The sequence below is a fragment of the Peromyscus eremicus genome, chromosome 20 (genome assembly GCF_949786415.1).
Source record: "Peromyscus eremicus chromosome 20, PerEre_H2_v1, whole genome shotgun sequence".
Taxonomy (NCBI): Eukaryota; Metazoa; Chordata; class Mammalia; order Rodentia; family Cricetidae; genus Peromyscus; species Peromyscus eremicus.
In genome coordinates this window covers 3,934,680-3,951,441 of record NC_081436.1, presented here as the reverse complement: position 1 = coordinate 3,951,441, position 16,762 = coordinate 3,934,680, and the positions used below count along the sequence as shown (strand labels likewise).

Genomic DNA, 16,762 nt, shown 5'->3' with positions numbered 1-16,762 from the left:
CCACAGTGACACTGGACGACCCTGGGGCAGCTGAGCCCCAGCCTGGCTCCTGGCTGGAAGTCATGAGGAAACTCAGCACTCCTGCAGTGTCCCTGTGGATGACTGTTTATTAACTCAATTGTGGGTTTTTGTTTGTTTGTTTGGTTTGGTTTTTTTTTTTTCATGGACCAAAATTTTTTTTTTGTACTGTCTCCTTATTGATGTCACCCAGTTTTAATAAAAGACTCTTCTGAAGAGTGGACCTCTTGCAGTCGGTGGGGTTGCTGCTGTGGCACAATCTTCTCGACCCTGTGCCCTCTTATTTGACAGGTGTTTATTGAACACGTGGTGAGTGTCAGTTGTGCCAGGCTCTGGCCGTCTGGGGAATGAGCATTTTCCCCTGGGGACTCTGGGTCTTACTTGGGAGGCTCGTGGCCTCCATATCCAAGCAAGCCATGCTCCCAGGAAGGCTGCACCCCCTGCAGTCCATCAAAGGCAGGCAGGACAGGGGCCCTGCTGGCTTTTCCCTTGTCCTTGAAATCTCTAGGTCAGCTGCTGGCTGGAACAACCTGGCCTTGGTGTCTGTGGCCCCTCCAGGTTGAGGAAGCAGGCTCTGCCCTCCCAAGGCACATGTCCAGCCAGCTGTTGCCAAGGTCCTCGTGACAGCGGGCATTTGCATTTTCGGTACAAAACCACCAGTTTACTGATCCATGGTTTGGGGGTTCCACTTGCGGCCCCAAGATACCAGGGTTTTCTTTGTGTTGTGTTCTTGTGATAGGGGTCTCTGTATGTAACCAAGGTTGACCTTAAACTTGCTATCCACCTGCCTCAGCCCCCCAAGTGGAGATTACAGGTGTGTATTACAATGCCCAATGTAAGAAGTCTGTTCTTAAACCCAGTGTGGAATGACTGCTTTATCCTTGTGTTGTGTAGACACAAGCCTGGCAGCTGCTCAGGAGTCTTAATTCTCTTGGTGAAAGTATGATATGCCTGCAGTTCCACCTGCTTCCACCTGGTGCCTCACTACTTCCTCCTGTGCCCTTGTCCAGGAAGGGTGTGGAAGGAACAGTGAGTGCGCCACAGTTTCAAGTCACAGTTACGAATCTTAGCCATGGGGCAGCGTATTGGCACACCCCTTTAATCCCAGCACTAGGGAGGCAGAGACAGGAGGATCTCTAAGAGTTCAAGGTCAGCCAGGACTACATAGACCCTGTCTTCGCAAAAATAAAATCTTACCCATTGAGTAGATGGGTGGAAATGTGCCAGCACTGTCTGTCTGTCCGCTCACAATCTAGAGAACATAACTGGTTTCTTGGAGTTGAGAAGGGAAGAAAGTGTAATAACTTGGGATAGAGAAATCGGGTGTCAAGGGCACCGAGACAGCATCTGTTCTCCCCCAGGCTAATTGCACGTGTGACGAGTGACTGGTGAGTCATGCATTTCAAGCAGACACTCTGCAGCTCGCTCTTGGAGAAGCTTTGGTGGTACTGACAACTTCCTGTAACAAGCATCCCCTTTATTTCTGTGTAAATGGCCATGTGCTTTGTTTCTCTACACTACCTAATAGGACTGGAGGGGTAAAAGGGTGGGAGTATTTAGGCAAAAACAAGGCATTCATTTCACCCATAAATGCCCATTCTTTAGGGTTCCTATCATATGTGCCAGGGACAGGAACATCCTTTCTCTTCCACCCCTCATAATCAGTGCTCCCAGCTGGCAGCCTGGCACTGAAGCCAGTGTGATAAAGGAGTGGTCTGTGGGAGGCCAGCTCTGCATTAGAGAAACTTGTTAGAAGAAAAACCAACTGATTTCATGTTTGTTCCCGTCATAGGGACTGCCTAGCCTTGATAATATGGTGGGCTTTTTCTGTGGAATCCCTGAACTGAGAAAAGACATGCTTCCAGGCTTGACCTCCTGCCCACTTAGACTTACCACTGGTTACACTGAGACTCCCCTCTAACCTAGTGCTGATTACTGTTACTGGCCAGTGGTAGCCTGGGGAATGGCAACACTCGCTTACTGGTTTGCCAAGCCAGGAGGTCTGCACATGAGCGTACAGTGGTGTCTGCCCTGTAGGTCAAGGTGCAGCGCTGGAGAGTGAGGAGCCTGCACTGTGCCTTCCAGAGTGGCTTGGAAACCCAAGCTCTTCCCCTTAGTCAAACAGATGGCCTCGGATGCCACGGAGCCCAAACTGCTGGATGCAGGCTGACGTTCCTCCCTCCCCCAAAGTCACACATGGGCATCAGAGACCACAGAGCTCCAGGAGACACAGCTACCCCTGAGTTTTAGACCATGCTGCTCTAAATCTGGCTTCTCTTCCCCTTTCTGGTCCCTGTAAACTAGCTATTTTACTTAAAGGTCCCAGTGGGATAGGCAGAAGCAGAGGGAAGAAATTGAAGGAAGCACGAAGCTTCCCTGGGACCGTGCATGAGCTGGCCACCACCTCTCTGCCCTTCCTGAAGCCTGGAAGAACTGTGGGCCACGTGGCAGCAGAAGTCTACCTTTGACCTTCCTTTCTTTTCTAGACCTTCAAACGGAGATTATCTGAGGTGAAAGGACCCACTGGGAGTCCCTGATATGAACCAAGATGACCTTGTTCTTTTTGATTTTTCACGACAGGGTCTCACTATGTAGCCTTGGTTGTCCTGAAACTCACTCTGTAGACCAGGATGGCCTCGAACTCACAGAAATCCACCTGCCTCTGCTTCCCCAAATGCTGGGATTAAAGGTGTGCACCACCATGCCCAGCTTCTCCTGGGATAGCCTATCCTTGGTCTGGGGTATCCTAAAGCAGCCCCCTTACCTTGTAGGCGGTATTAGCACTAGAAATGGGTTCACATTCTCTGACCCTCTCACCCAGACTCTGTGGTGGAGTTCCCACCATGAGAGTGAATGCTGGAGAACAGAGTTGGAGCAGCTGAGGACACAGGGGAGGTGTGTGCTAGGGTGAGAGACGGAGTCCGCCTTGGAAAACATCCCTGTATTTGTCACTAATGCGAGGTCCTTTTTCCCCCTTCCTTTCCTTTTTTGAGACGGGGGTCTCACTCTTGGACTTGAACTCACAGAGATCTTCTTGCATCTGCCTCCCAAGTGCTGGGATTAAAGACATGCACCACCATGCCCAACCCTGCTGGTTGCAATTTATGTCAGTGCTGGGGACCGGTGACTAGTGAGGACTGGTTCTTGGCCAGTCTCAAGATGAGCCCATTGCAGGTAGGTGGGGAGCTACAGGCGAGGCCAAGGGCAGAGGCTGGCCAGCACCGCCTGCTGCAAACCGGAGAGGGAAAGCTGCTCTGGCCTCTGGCCCATTCCTGTTCCCACCTGTCTCTACCCTTTACTCCTCTTTCTCTGGGCCAGACTCCCTACCCCTAGGCGCCAGCCTCTGGGCCACCTCAGAGGCGGAGCTTGGCTGCACCCACGTGTGGCGGAGTTAAATACTCACAGCCCACACCCGCTGGGGCACAGAAGCTAGAAGCTGCACCATGGCTGGCAAGAAAGTCTGCATAGTCGGCTCCGGGAACTGGTAAGCGGTTCTGTGAAGGGCATGGGTGAAGGGCAGGCTCCTCCAAGGGCAGAGGGGCTCTCCAAAGGGAGGCTGGGTGGGCGGGGAGCAGGCAGAGGGTAGGAAATGCCCTCCGGAGCCTGCTGGACTCCCGCTGCTCTCTCTGGTGCTTACGGTGCTTACGGTGGCGGCGGCGGCGGCGGGCGCACAGAACACACTGTGCCCGGTCCTCCCTCCCTGTGCCTGCCCGGGCAGGGCAGCTGCACCTGTTCGCCATAGGGAGGTGAGCAGAGTGCTCTGCTCCCTTCCCTCCGTGTCTGAAAAGCTGCTAGGGTTTGGGGTGGGGTAAGAAAGTTGGCCCACCTCCCCAACAGTAAAGACTAGGGTAGACTGAATCTCCTCTCTATTGCCAGTCATGGGAGGGAGATGGGGGTGCGGTGGGGCGGGCGGGGTGGGAGTGGGGGGGAGTGATATGAGAGGTAGGATGTAAAAAATCCAACAAGCTTTTTGAGGTCCTACTCAGGAGGTGATTTCCTCCCTTCCCCCGACTCCACTTTCCTGTCCCCCCCCACACACAGGGGCTCAGCCATTGCCAAGATCGTGGGTAGCAACGCAGCCCGCCTGGCACACTTTGACCCTCGGGTGACCATGTGGGTGTTTGAGGAAGACATCGGGGGCAGAAAGCTAACTGAGATCATCAACACACAGCACGAGAATGTCAAATACCTACCAGGGCACAAGCTGCCCCCCAATGTGGTGAGCCCCAACTCGCTGTGAGGAAAGAGAGGGAGGCAAGGGAGGGGCTGTCCAACAGTCAACACTCAAATCTGACTTCGAGGTGTCTCCTCCAGAGAGGCCACTTTAGGTGCCAGCTGGCCCGGGGGAGTGTCTCAGGTGGGATGCTCTAGACCTGGAGTACCCTCCTGTAGCCTCGAAATTGCTCCTTTGGACTCTTTCTGGAATCTGAATGAACCACCCCTTATAGATGCTTAGGTGGGAAAAGGAGGGGAGAGGGAGAAGTCGGTCTCTGTGGCAACCAAAGGTTGGTTCTCAGGCTCCTGGACTTGGGTCCAGTCTTTCACGCCCGCCCTGCCCTCTAACCGTGTTATTCATTCACTGATTATTAGCAGATTTGTAGGCCGATCATTGGACCTTTGGTCTTTGGTCAAATCCATACGGTACTCTCCTTGCCTAGAAAAGGGGAGCAAGGAATAGACAGAAAGATCCCAGCTCTCCCTGCCAAGTTAGGGCCCCTAAAGAGTGGTGATGAAATCTTACTTGGCCTCTTCCTCCTGCCAAGTCTAGGCTGCCTTTGGCAGTCTTCACTGACCCGTAGCCAAGGACTAGGAGTGTGGCTATAGTGAGGAGCACTCCAGGAGGGCCTGAGGGACCCAGGAGAGCTGGAGTGAGGGAGGTATGACAGCTGGGGACAGGAAACACAAGAAGTTCTGATCTTTCAGTTCAGTCTCAAAGCCCTCCCTCCCCCAACACCACTCTTTGGCTTGAAGATATTCTGAATGGAGTCCCCCTAGGACTCTCCTAGGGACAAGGAGAGGTCTGCCAGGCACAGGAGCATCTGGTCTCCCTACAGGTGGCTGTCCCAGATGTGGTCCAGGCTGCAACAGGCGCTGACATCCTGATCTTCGTGGTGCCCCATCAGTTCATTGGCAATATCTGTGACCAGCTCAAGGGCCACTTGAAGGCCAATACTATCGGCATATCTCTTATTAAGGTATCAGGAACCTCTTGGTGGGGGTGGGGGTGGGTCAGCTCACTGTTGTGGGGTTTGGGCGGTCAGTGAAGTAACCAGAAAAGAATATACAGAAAGTCCAGAGACGGGAGGGACTGGTTCTGGAGAGGGTTAAGAAAGCAGCTGGGGCTGGGAGTGTGGCTTAGTGGTGGAGAATTTACCTAGCATGATTGAGGTCTTGGGTTCAATCCCCAGCACAGGAGAAGGAAGGAAGGAAGGAAGGAAGGAAGGAAGGAAGGAAGGAAGGAAAGAAGGAAGGAAGGAAGGAAGAGGGGAAAAGAAGAGTCAGCTGCTGTTGGGTTGCTTGGGGAAGACGGCACAGCTTTGGAGGAAGATGTGTCAGAGAAGTTTAGGAGGCATGAAAGCTGAGAGAGATGAGGAGTGAGCTGGCTTGGGAGATGAAGTAGCTGGTTTGAGCAGTCCTTGGGCTAGAAGTGGGTTGGGATGTCTAGAGAGTTCTTTGGGGAGATGGGGAGTACACTACCTTGGAAAGGAAGGTTGGTTGAGTGTGTGTGTGTTGGGGGGGGGGTCTGATGAGACTGACTGGTCGCTGCTGTCTACTGTCCTCACAGCAAGTGTGGGCTGGGTGGGGTTGGGGCAGGACCTCTGGACACTGATAACCAGTGATCTTGGAAGAGGCAACCCTGGGAGGGAAGCCCTCAGCTGGGTATGAAGGACAGTTGGCCTGAGCCCCATCCTATGCCCAGGGGGTAGACGAGGGCCCCAAAGGGCTGAAGCTCATCTCTGAAGTCATTGGGGAACGCCTCGGCATCCCTATGAGCGTGCTGATGGGGGCCAACATTGCCAACGAGGTGGCCGATGAGAAGTTCTGTGAGACAACCATTGGTGAGAACCCCTGGACACACCACGAAGCTCTAGCAGTTTCCGAAACCCCTTAATCCCACAGGGCAGGGAAAGAAGAAAGCGTCAGAGCAGAGGGAGGGGGTGGGACATCCGGCGGAAGGGGCTGTGCACCTCGCTTTGACGGGCGTACCAGGTACTTGTGCAGTGGCGTGCACCTGTAGTCCCAGCTACTCAGGAGACCAAAGCAGGAGGATTTCTTGAACCCAGGAGTTCCAGGCCAGCCTGGGCAACACAGCAAGAGCCTACTTTAAAGATAAAAATAAAAGCTGTCCTTCAAAGCCTTACCCCTTCTCCACTTCAGGCTGCAAGGACTCGGCCCAGGGACAGCTCCTGAAGGAGCTGATGCAGACAGCCAACTTTCGAATCACTGTGGTACAAGAGGTGGACACAGTGGAGATCTGTGGGGCCTTGAAGGTGAGAGCGCACAGAGGCAGCTGTGGAGGGGGAGCAGTCCCCAGAACGCCCAGTTTAGCTCTTTGAGGTTGCTAGGACCAACTCTTGCACTTGGGTAACATTTCCAGCTCTCCTCACATCTTCCCTTCCACACAGAAGACCCTCAAGCAAGGCCAGGGTAACCAGGCCTGCGATTCCTATCCATTCAACAGTGGCTTCTTCTTCTGCTCTCCTTCAAGCTCCTTTGAGACATAGCTAGCCCTGGGTCCATGTGATGGTCCAAGTCGAAGAGGTGTCCAGGTTAATGGCAGACAAGATGTTCAGGGTACCCAAAAAGTTGATGGCCAGAACTATGGTGTCATGGACCTTTAATCCCAGCACTTGGGAGAGACAGGCAAATATCTGTGAGTTTGAGACCAGTCAGGGCCACATGGTGACATTGTTTAAAAAAAAAAAAAGGAAGAAAGAAAGAAAACAAAAGAGTGGTTTTGACAGGAAATGTCAAGGATAAATAAGAGATAGGAATTAAGAAAAGGTGCCAGGCAGTGCCAGGCAGTGGTCCCAGCACTCAGGTGCCAGGCAGTGGTAGTGCACTCCTTTAATCCCAGCACTCAGGAGGTAGAGTAAGGTGGATTTCTGAGTTCGAGGCCAGCCTGGTAAAAAAGAAAAGGCAAGGCAGGTAGGGCTGGGGAGACGGTTCTGCTGGTAAAGTGCTTGTCACACAAACAAGAGGACTTGGGTTTGATCCCCCAGACCCCACTTTAAAAAGCCAGGCTCAGGGGTACACTTGGAATTCCAACAGTGGGGAAGCAGAGAGAGGGGTGCCTGGGGCCTGCTGGCCAGTCAGTCAAGCCCAACCCGTGAACTCCATGTTCCCTGAGAGATGCTGGCTCAAAACAAGCTCGTCTGGTCATGGTAAAGCACACCTTTAATCCCATCCCTCAGGAGGCAGAGGCAGGTGGATCTCTGTGAGTTTGAGGCCAGCCTGGTCTACATAGAGAGTTCCAGGCCAGCTAAAGTTCATGGTGAGACCTTGTCTGACAAAATAATAATACTAAAAGTCGGAAGTGATTAAGGAAAACTGTCAATCTTTGGCTTCTACACACATAGGCACACACACAAAGGGGCGGGAGGCAGGCTTTAAACGGGAAATCAGGAGGCAAAGGACAGAGTTTAGGAGGCCACATTATCCTTCATTTTGTGGACATGTGCTGATAAGATAGCACAAGGGAGCCTCTGAAGAGGAAACTTTCTCACCCGTTGCCCTCTGCTCCTCAAAGAACATAGTGGCCGTTGGGGCTGGCTTCTGTGATGGGCTTGGCTTTGGCGACAACACCAAGGCAGCAGTGATCCGGCTGGGGCTCATGGAGATGATCGCCTTTGCCAAGCTCTTCTGCAGCGGCTCTGTGTCCTCTGCCACCTTCCTGGAGAGCTGCGGCGTTGCTGATCTTATCACTACCTGCTATGGCGGGCGGAACCGCAAGGTGGCAGAGGCCTTTGCTCGCACTGGAAAGGTAGGCACGCAGGTGTCAAGGTGGGGGTGATCAGCAGGGAGGTGGCTGTGCACGGTGGTACCTGGGAGTCTGAGGCAGGAGAATGACGCCCACAAGGCCAGACTGAGCTATGCAGCCAGACCCTGTCTCAAAAGCAGGCAAGCAAACAAAAATGGAATGGACTGGAATGCTGCTCAGGGGTAGAGCACTTGCCCACAGAGAGTCTGCTTGAGGCCCTGGGTTCAATCACGGGAAGGGGAGATTGTTTTGAAGATTCCCATCCCCCCTCCCCAAAAGAGCCCAATTCCCATCTGACCCCCAGACTTTCTTGCTCAGACAGCCTTGCTCTCCCACTTCCATTCACATGCTATTTTCTTCACAGTCCATTGAGCAGCTGGAGAAAGAGATGCTGAATGGGCAGAAGCTCCAGGGGCCCCAGACAGCCCGGGAGCTACACAGCATCCTTCAACACAAGGGCCTTGTGGACAAGTGAGTGTTTGCCGCAGCCCCGGGGGGGGGGGGGGGGGGGAGCCAGAGGTTGATTGACACTCTTCCTCCCATCTTCTTGAACCCCACACAACCTATGCGATGGACAGAGAGAGCTTGTAGAGTCTGGGGTGCCATATCCTCGGCCAGCTCATCCTTTTGGTGATCATTCTGTGTTGCCATCTTGTTTTTTTAAAGAAGTATTTATTTATTACGTATACAGTGTTCTGCCTGCATGTATGCCTGCAGGCCAGAAGAGGGCACCAGATCTCATTGTAGGTGGTTGTGAGCCACCATGTGGTTGCTGGGAATCAAACCTGGGTCCTCTGGAAGGAAGAACAGCCAGTGCTCTTCACCTCTGAGCCACCTCTCCAGCCTCGTGTGTCATGATCTTTACACTAGCTGTTTGGACCCTTCTGCGAAGGCTCTCCTTTCTATTCTTTCTCCTTTGTCTCCTGCCCTGGGAGCTGGAGTTCTAGGACAGGCAGGGAAATTCACTTGACTGCCCTATCCCTTCGTTCATTCCCCTAAAACCACCATTTCTGTCCCCCAACACCTGTCCTGGGTGCTCAGGACGGTGGGCTCTGCCTCAGAGTGCTCCTTTCCAGGGAGCACGGAGAGAATTCCAGATAAAGAGGGTATGGTACAGGTTCAGAAGAACAGCTCAGGGCTTTGGGTGCAGGAAATAGCCCCTCAAGGATGACAAGAGGTAACCGGCATTGTATACTGTCACATAAAATACAAATGACTACATCTTTGCTATTTGATCATACTGGACCCATTTTACAACCAATGACACTGAGGTCCAGAGAGTTAAATGGGTTACTCAGTCAGAAACAAAAATCTCTTGAAGCCTGGGACTTAGATAAGCAAGTGCAGTATGGTTAAGGATCAGGACAGACAGCACCCCAAATCCTCTGGCTAGGAAACGCAGGTTCCCGGCACGTGGCAACTGAGCGCAGGCATCTGCCCGACCTCCCAGAGGCTGGAGGCTAGGGAAGTGGTGGGTTAGCCCTGGAGTCCGGACTGGGGGTGTGTGGGTGTTAGCGGGTGGTCGAGAGCAGGGACTAAACTGAGCCTCCTCACTCACTCTAGGTTTCCCTTGTTCACTGCTGTGTACAAAGTGTGCTATGAGGGCCAGCCGGTGGGTGAATTCATTCACTGCCTGCAGAACCACCCAGAACACATGTGAGCGGGGCCAGGGCCCGGGACAGGCAGCTCCTTTACCCCAGCGGAGACGAGCAGAAGCTGGCGCCCCGTGTCATCAGAATGATCTCCAGGACCCCCCAGCCAGCGGGGTCCTCACTGAAGGACCCTGAGGACAAGGGGCTGTGGGGCTCAGCTACACACCTGGAGACACAGGCTTCTGCAGAGCCTGCGGCCTCTTGCAGAACTGGCGTCCCTCACTGTCTTCTGGGAAGGCAGAATCAAGCCCCAGTGCTGCCTGCTCCAGGGCTGGGGTTGGGGGGAAGGGAAGGTTCAGGTCAAGGGCTGCCGCACACACACTGGGAATCTGTCCCAAGCCCCACGAAGTGACTGAAGAAGTACTTCAGCCACAGGAAGGACAAGGCAAAGATGCCAAGGGAAGGGTCTGGACACCTGAGCTGACCAGGCCCCACAGACCCCTTGGCTGACCTCTGCTAGGCCCCACGCAGGATCCATGATCTCAGTATTTGTTAGCAAAACACAAAGATCTCAAACAACTCCCTTCTAACTTCTCCTAGCAACAATTGCGTCCTCAGAAGCCTCTCTGCTCACTCGGCTTCCCCCTCCCCGAGGCTACTCTGGCACAAGAGTTGCTCTACTCTGGCATCTCTGGCCCCCAGGGTTTGCCATTCTTCCCAACGACTTCCTGGTTCCTGGAGCCTTGCCAGTGCTCCCCACCCTGTGTGACCTTTTCAAGCTCTTCCTTGCCTGCACCCGGCCGCCAGCACCCTCTTTGGGGAGCAGGAACTTAATCTGCTGACAGGGCTACACTTTTTCATAGCAGGCTCAGATCACCCAGGCTCCCCTGACCTTCTTACTTGTCCCGTCTCCCTCGTCAGTAGCTCTGGCTGGGGGAAGTGTCGGCCAGCCTCTCCTACTGGGGACACTTTTTAAAAGGCATCCCAACCCCAACTCTTTCTTCTCAGGGTCCGCCCCACAAGGCCATTCTCTTTGGGGTCATCACCACCCTCTTGTTTAACACCACACAGGATTCATAGCTTATCTTCACCAGCTCCTTCATCCCATATCTTGACTCCACCCCTTCCTCTTGCCTACCCCAGTATGCACCTCTTCCAGCTGTTCTCAAACAGCTAGGAGTGCTAGCCAGCATCTGGAGGCTCGGGGCCAAGAAGGAGCTCAAAGGTTCAGTAGGTTTCCACAGTGGTCCGTGGCTCTTGGTAGCCCAATGCCGGCTCTCCTTGGAATGAGGTCCTCGGGAAGTACTGACCACACATATCAGAAGCTGGGCAAGTCAAGGGAGGGACCATGGAGAACAGCCTGCCCTGGGGTGAGGGAAGAACAGAAGGGGGAAGGGACCTAGGCTCCGCACTGGCTTTTTTCCAAGGTTGGGGCAGCAGGAGAATGTCACAGATCAGCAGCCTGCAGCCCTAGCTATAAATAGTCGCCGAGAGCTGAGAGGGTTCTCCCTCCAGCAGGGGTCTCCATTTCGTGTGTGGCAGCAACTGGCACACTGTGGCCCTGGCCAGCTTTATGTTAAACTAACACACACTGAGGTGCCAGGCTCCCCTCTGCTCCTAGCCTTTAAGAGTTCGGTCTTACCAATGAAGGTCGGTAAGGTGAAGAGGGGGAGCCCTTTCATGCCTGCTGGCTGGGCCGGAACCCTCCCACGCATTGACTGATTCAGAGCAGCCTCCCAGGAGGCCGGGGTAGGATGCAGACCCAGATTCCAACACCTTCACTCTGCTCAGTCAGGCAACTGTGGATCTGAGGTCTTCTGTCAGGCCACTTGTCTACCCAATAAAGTGTTGTTTTTCCAGAAACTGGAAGAGTTGGAGGAGTTTTTTGCGGTCAGTGCATGTGGCAGGGTTGTGGGGTCACGGTTCACTGAGTGCATGTTCTTACTCAGTGTAAGACAAGTGGGGAAAAAGAAATCGTTCTTAGGTAACAGCAGCCACTCTCGGGCATCAATCAGCATTTACATCCACTTTACTCCCTCCTGTCTCCCGTCGCCCCCGCTTGCGTCTCCTATCCCCTCCTCCACCCAAGCTGTCACCCAGTCTTCCCAGAGCTGCTTAGGGGCTCTGTCACGCCGCCTGAATACGAAGAGGTCGCGCACAAGGCAGAAACACTAGCGAGTCACCCCTCGTGCTGTGGCCGAACAGGACAGGTCCTGTCCCTACCTGAGGTCGGCCACCGCCGGATCACCCAGGAAAGGGCCGCTCCAGGCACTAGGGGGCGCGCGGTCCACCGCTGGAGGATTCCGAGAGAATCTCCCTAGCTACAGTTACGTCACAGCACCGTAAACTGGGGATTGGCTGGTTTTGAGCTACACTGTGTTCCGGTTTTCCAAGTTTGGGGCACCAAGAAGCGCGCTCGGTGGAGCAGAACCACAACCCCCAGAATTCAACGGGCCTGTCGGAAAGGAAGACTAGTCCGAGCGTGCGGAGCCAGGAAGAGAGAGGCGGAAACCGGAAGTTTGAAGCCGGTCTCCGCCCTAGCGGGTAGGTTTTCGCAGGGGTGCAGGGGTCACGACCAGGACTCCGCACCAGTGACTGAGGCGCTCGGGGTAATTTCTGCCGAGAGACCCTGACTACAAGTGACAGACTGAGTAGGAGTCGCCCTGACGCGGCCGAGCTGCAGCATCCAGGTAGGCCGCGGGCCGGGCGGCCCCGCGCTCGCACCGCTCCCCCGCCGCACCACTTCTCCGCACCCGGGTTCCCCCGCTCCCCCCGCTCCCCCGCACCCGGCTCCCCCCGCACCCCCCGCTCCCCCCGCACCCGGCACCCCCCGCTCCCCCGCACCCCCCGCTCCCCCGCACCGCCAGTCTTCGGCCTGTGCCCTTGAGATCGCGCGGCTCCCGCGGCCTCTGCGCTAGCTCCTGCCCGGCGGGGTGGCCGCGACCGATGGGTCCCCAGGCTGCCTTGGCCCTACCGCCTTCCTGACGTGACCGCGGCCTGACTGCCCTCCCTCTTCTAAATCTGCCCGGCTTCCTATAAATGCAGCCGAAGCCCACAGCCTTCCGCCGGCTTCTCACGCTCCACCAAGCCGCGCCTTTGCGGTCTTGGTCACCTTCTGCTGATCCCACAGACAGTGGGGTCCATAGCTTACCTTTTCAGCTCCGTTAGTCACTCCAAGTACCTCCTAAGAGGGCTAAATGACCGAGCTCAGCTCGGGTGATTTTAGGGCTGCGATGTTGTGTGTGTGTGTGTGTGTGTGTGTGTGTGTGTGTGTGTGTGTTTGATTCGTTGGGCAGTGTATCAGATCAAACCCAGAACTAGAGCGAGAGGTCTGAATTTTCCAGAAACGTGAGTCTTGAGCCTCCCTCACGTTATAGGGCAGAAAATCGTAGAGTTACATAACCCTTGCAAATTGCACCCTCGATGGCATTTATCATAATTAGTCTAACCATATTTTTCTTATTTTTCTGTAACCTGGAGTCCATTCCTACATCTCCTAACAGCTTTAAAAAAAAAAAAAAAGAAAGAAAGAAGAAAAAATCAGATGAAAACGTTCTGCCAATCTCAAAAGTTTCTTTTATTTCCAAAGTTGATCCTTGTACCTGCGCTTCTAATTTCAGTTTTTCTGAGTCTATCCTGGATTTGCTTCTGCTTGTATCACCACCACCACCACCACCCTTTTTTTTTTTTTAACAGGGTCTCATGTAGCCCGTACTGGCCTGGGATTCACTGAGTAGCTAAGGATGATCTTGAATTTAGGATCCTTCTGCCTCCACACCCTGAGTGCTGGGATTTCCGGCATATGCCGCATCCTCCATTTAATACAGTACTGGGTATTGAACCTCCAGCTTTCTGTGTGCTAGACAACTGAGCTATACCCCATTTTAGAACATACTCAGATCTTCTTTACCAGCACAGTGAAGTGGCTGGTATGCCGTGATTCCAGCACTCAGGGCAGAGAAAGGAGGATCCTGAGGCTAGCCCAGGCTACAGAGCAAGACTGTCTCAAAAAAGCCCAAATGCCTAGACTTTCCTTGATCTTGTTACCCTCCCCATTCTCTTAACCCCACCCTCTTCATTCTAAGAATTCTAATTCTTATCTTTGGGGTGAGGATCCTTTTTCTCTGTCCTGGAAGAATGCTAGACACATGGCTCTGCCGGGTGTAAAGCCCGCTGGAGCCCTGTGTTTTCTACCTAATGCCTTGCGTCCCTCTCCAAGTTCACTGTACTAAATTGACTTCAACCTGGACCTAACTAGAGACAGTCCCCTGTTTACCAGGAGGTCTTAACCGACTGTCCCCTGAGGGTCAGAGCCTGTGCTCTGGAAGCCCTAGTAAGTCTCAGTAAACCAACTGACAGAGCCAGCTTAGTAGTGACAAACAGAAAAGGGAGTTTGAGTCTAACATGAGGGTAGAGTCTGACTACCACAGGTAAGCAGTGTGGTTAAAATGTGGTTCTGAGGGGTGGAGAGATGGCTCAGCAGTTAAGAGCGCTTGCTGTTCTTCCAGAGGACCCAGGTTGGATTGCCAGTCTGGGTGTGCTCATCCCTTTTTAAAGCACAACTAAGGAGGGCCGGGTGTTAGCTGTGGCAGCATTCAGATGCACTTGCTCCAGCCTTCTGAGTACCTCCCTCGCAGACTTTATTCCTTCTGAGTCAGGGAGCTGCAGGTAGGATCACCAGCACAGGAGGCATCCCCAGTGAAGCGGTAGACTATAGAGAATGGCTCTAAGCAGGGAGGTGAGGCATGTCCTGGAGACTAGCCCCAGTCTGTTTTCCGTAGGGGAAGACATGCCGACTGCCAAGCAGTTAGCTGACATTGGCTACAAGACCTTCTCTGCCTCCATGATGCTCCTCACTGTGTACGGAGGTTACCTCTGCAGTGTGCGCGCCTACCGTTATTTCCAGCTGCGTAGTGCCAGGCGCCAGGCGGCAGAGGAACAGAAGACATCTGGAGCCCTGTAGAGCTCAGCTTTGGCTTCTGAGCAGCCAGGCTTGAGACGTGAAATGGAAAGACCTCCCCTGTACGTCATCCATGGCAAGAACTAAGCCACGGTGGCTCTCACACCTGCTGGGCTAAAGGGCTGTGGTTTCTGTGGTCCTACCAGCTTGTGCCATTTTGACAGTGTGTGGAGGCTGTCAGATAAATGGGAATGTGAGGATGAGGTTTATTACAGAGATGAAATAAATATTTTGCTATGTTTGTGTCTTGGTGTTTTTGTGTACCCAAGGAATGAGAGGGACCCTGCCTTGAAAACAACAACAACAAAAAATGCTTGGATCACAGAGGTGGAGCCTTGCCCATCAGTTTTCTAATCACAGCCTGGTATCTTTGTTCAGTTACTTTACTTTTGTTGTTTGTTTGATACAGGGTCTCTATGTAGCCTTGGCTGGCCTGGAACTCTCTCTATAGACTAGGCTAACTGAACTAAGAGAGATCCTCCTGCCTCTGCCTCCCAGGTGCTGGGATTACAAAGAGTGCATCACCAAGCCTGGCGGCATCATTTCTGTTGCTGTGAAGGCACATGACCAAGGCAACTCACAGGAGAGTTCATTGGGGGGTTAGTTTCAGAGGGTGAGTCCATCACCATCATGGTGGGGAGTGTGGCGGCAGACAGATAGGCATGGCACTGGAGAAGAAGGTGAGAGCTTAATCTCTGATCCACATGACAAGGCCACACCCCCAACCCTTTCCAAACAGTTCCACCCTTCGGGGATCAAGTATTCAAATATATGTGTCCGTAGGGACCATCCTCATTCAAAGCACCACACCTGGGTTGCTGGGCCTCATCTCTCGTGAATTGAGAGACTCGGTTTTAGCGGTATTATCAGGCCATAGCATCTTGGAGACGAAGTGCTCCAGAATGTTTTCATTTGCTCAACTCCTGGTGATGGGACACAGAGCCTTATGCACCCTACCACTGAGACACACCTCCAGCCTCTGTTATAGCATTTATGCAGATCCCTTGAAAAAAAACTCCCTGGCCAAGTGACCAAGAAACGGGGTATTTGAACCAGCAGGGCCAATTATGTACCTCTGGATCAGGGGAGGCAGGCCCTTCCTTACTGTGTGGGATGTGGAAGAGGGTTAGCTCACAAAGGAAGGGTTGTCGGCTAGCATGCAGTCAAGTGGCTCATGTGATGCAGCCAGCAGTGGAAGGTAGGCTTTGAACCCTGCTCCTTCGTGCATTGTGAGTCTGCATGTAGCTCTTTCAGAGACGGAAAGAGGATTCAAAAGAAAAGAGGGAGGGGAGATGGCCCAGTGGGAGCTTCTGGTCAAGGCTGATGATCTGAGTTTGATTCATGGGAGAGAGAACTGACTTCACAAGCCTGACTGCCACATACACAGCATGGCATGTGTGCCCCCACCCCTCACCAAGTAAGTAAAATATAATAAATAAATAAAAGTGCATTCAAGAAAAGCCTCACCGAAAGGAGAAAGGAGAGATTCCTGCCACTATCCCTTTTAGAACTTTGTTTACCATAGCCGTATGTTTACTTCTTGTTACTTAGTTTTTTGAGATGGTCTTATGTAGCTACATGAGCCAGGCTGACCTTGAACGTGCAGTGACCCTTCTGCCTCTGCTTCTCAGGTTTGGAGATTACAGCGTGCATCTCTGTACCTGCCGTATATTTTATGAGTTTCTACATTAGAAAAGCACACCCAACAGTCCAAAGAAACCAGAGTACCTGCTCCTGCAGAGGACTCAGGCTCAGTTCCCAGCGCCTGTAATCCAGTTGTAAAGGATCTGACCTCCTCTTCTGGCCATCATGGGCACTGCATGCACATGGTGCACATACACATGCAGGCAAAACAGCCACACACATAAAAACAAATCTTTAAAATAAAGTTTTAAGGCCGGGCGGCGGTGGCGCACACCTTTAATCCCAGGCAGATTGCCTGGTCTACAGAGCAAGTTCCAGTACAACCACAGCTACAAAAAAAAAAAAAGTATAAATAAAAAAGTACAGCTTTTGAAAGGTTTCTTTTTATTTGATGTCTATGCATGCAGTGCCCAACCCATCAGGAAGAGGCAGGAAAAACCAGTTAGAAAGCAAATATATTAGGACCAAGGTACAATTTATTTGTACAAAGAACAAATATATTAGGATGTCCTGGACCAAGGTACAATTTGTGCATATCTAAATAGTGACATTTGCCAGGCATGGTGG

At 52.9% G+C, this 16,762-nt stretch overlaps 2 protein-coding genes across 2 annotated transcripts; both read left to right on the top strand.

The window, feature by feature from the left end:
- The first annotated feature begins 3,372 nt into the window (after positions 1–3,372).
- On the top strand, positions 3,373–9,958 carry Gpd1 (glycerol-3-phosphate dehydrogenase 1). Its single transcript, XM_059247614.1, has 8 exons — positions 3,373–3,502; positions 4,060–4,237; positions 5,073–5,213; positions 5,939–6,077; positions 6,397–6,509; positions 7,769–8,002; positions 8,364–8,470; positions 9,563–9,958. Exons 1-8 carry the CDS (start codon positions 3,462–3,464, stop codon positions 9,657–9,659), a joined length of 1,050 nt encoding a protein of 349 aa, XP_059103597.1. The 5' UTR covers positions 3,373–3,461; the 3' UTR covers positions 9,660–9,958.
- Positions 9,959–12,047: 2,089 nt separating this feature from the next.
- Positions 12,048–14,792, top strand: LOC131896698 (cytochrome c oxidase assembly protein COX14). Its single transcript, XM_059247460.1, has 2 exons — positions 12,048–12,281; positions 14,373–14,792. The coding sequence occupies exon 2, from the start codon at positions 14,381–14,383 to the stop codon at positions 14,552–14,554; it is 174 nt and encodes a 57-aa protein (XP_059103443.1). The 5' UTR covers positions 12,048–12,281; positions 14,373–14,380; the 3' UTR covers positions 14,555–14,792.
- The last annotated feature ends 1,970 nt before the right edge of the window (positions 14,793–16,762 follow it).

Bases quoted from the DNA above. Each gene is read 5' to 3' on its own strand.
- Gpd1 (XM_059247614.1), top strand. From the start codon at position 3,462: ATGGCTGGCAAGAAAGTCTGCATAGTCGGCTCCGGGAACTG. The intron at 3,503-4,059 runs GTAAGCGGTTCT...CCCCACACACAG, and splicing joins ATAGTCGGCTCCGGGAACTG to GGGCTCAGCCATTGCCAAGA. The intron at 8,471-9,562 runs GTGAGTGTTTGC...CACTCACTCTAG, and splicing joins CACAAGGGCCTTGTGGACAA to GTTTCCCTTGTTCACTGCTG.
- LOC131896698 (XM_059247460.1), top strand. From the start codon at position 14,381: ATGCCGACTGCCAAGCAGTTAGCTGACATTGGCTACAAGACCTTCTCT.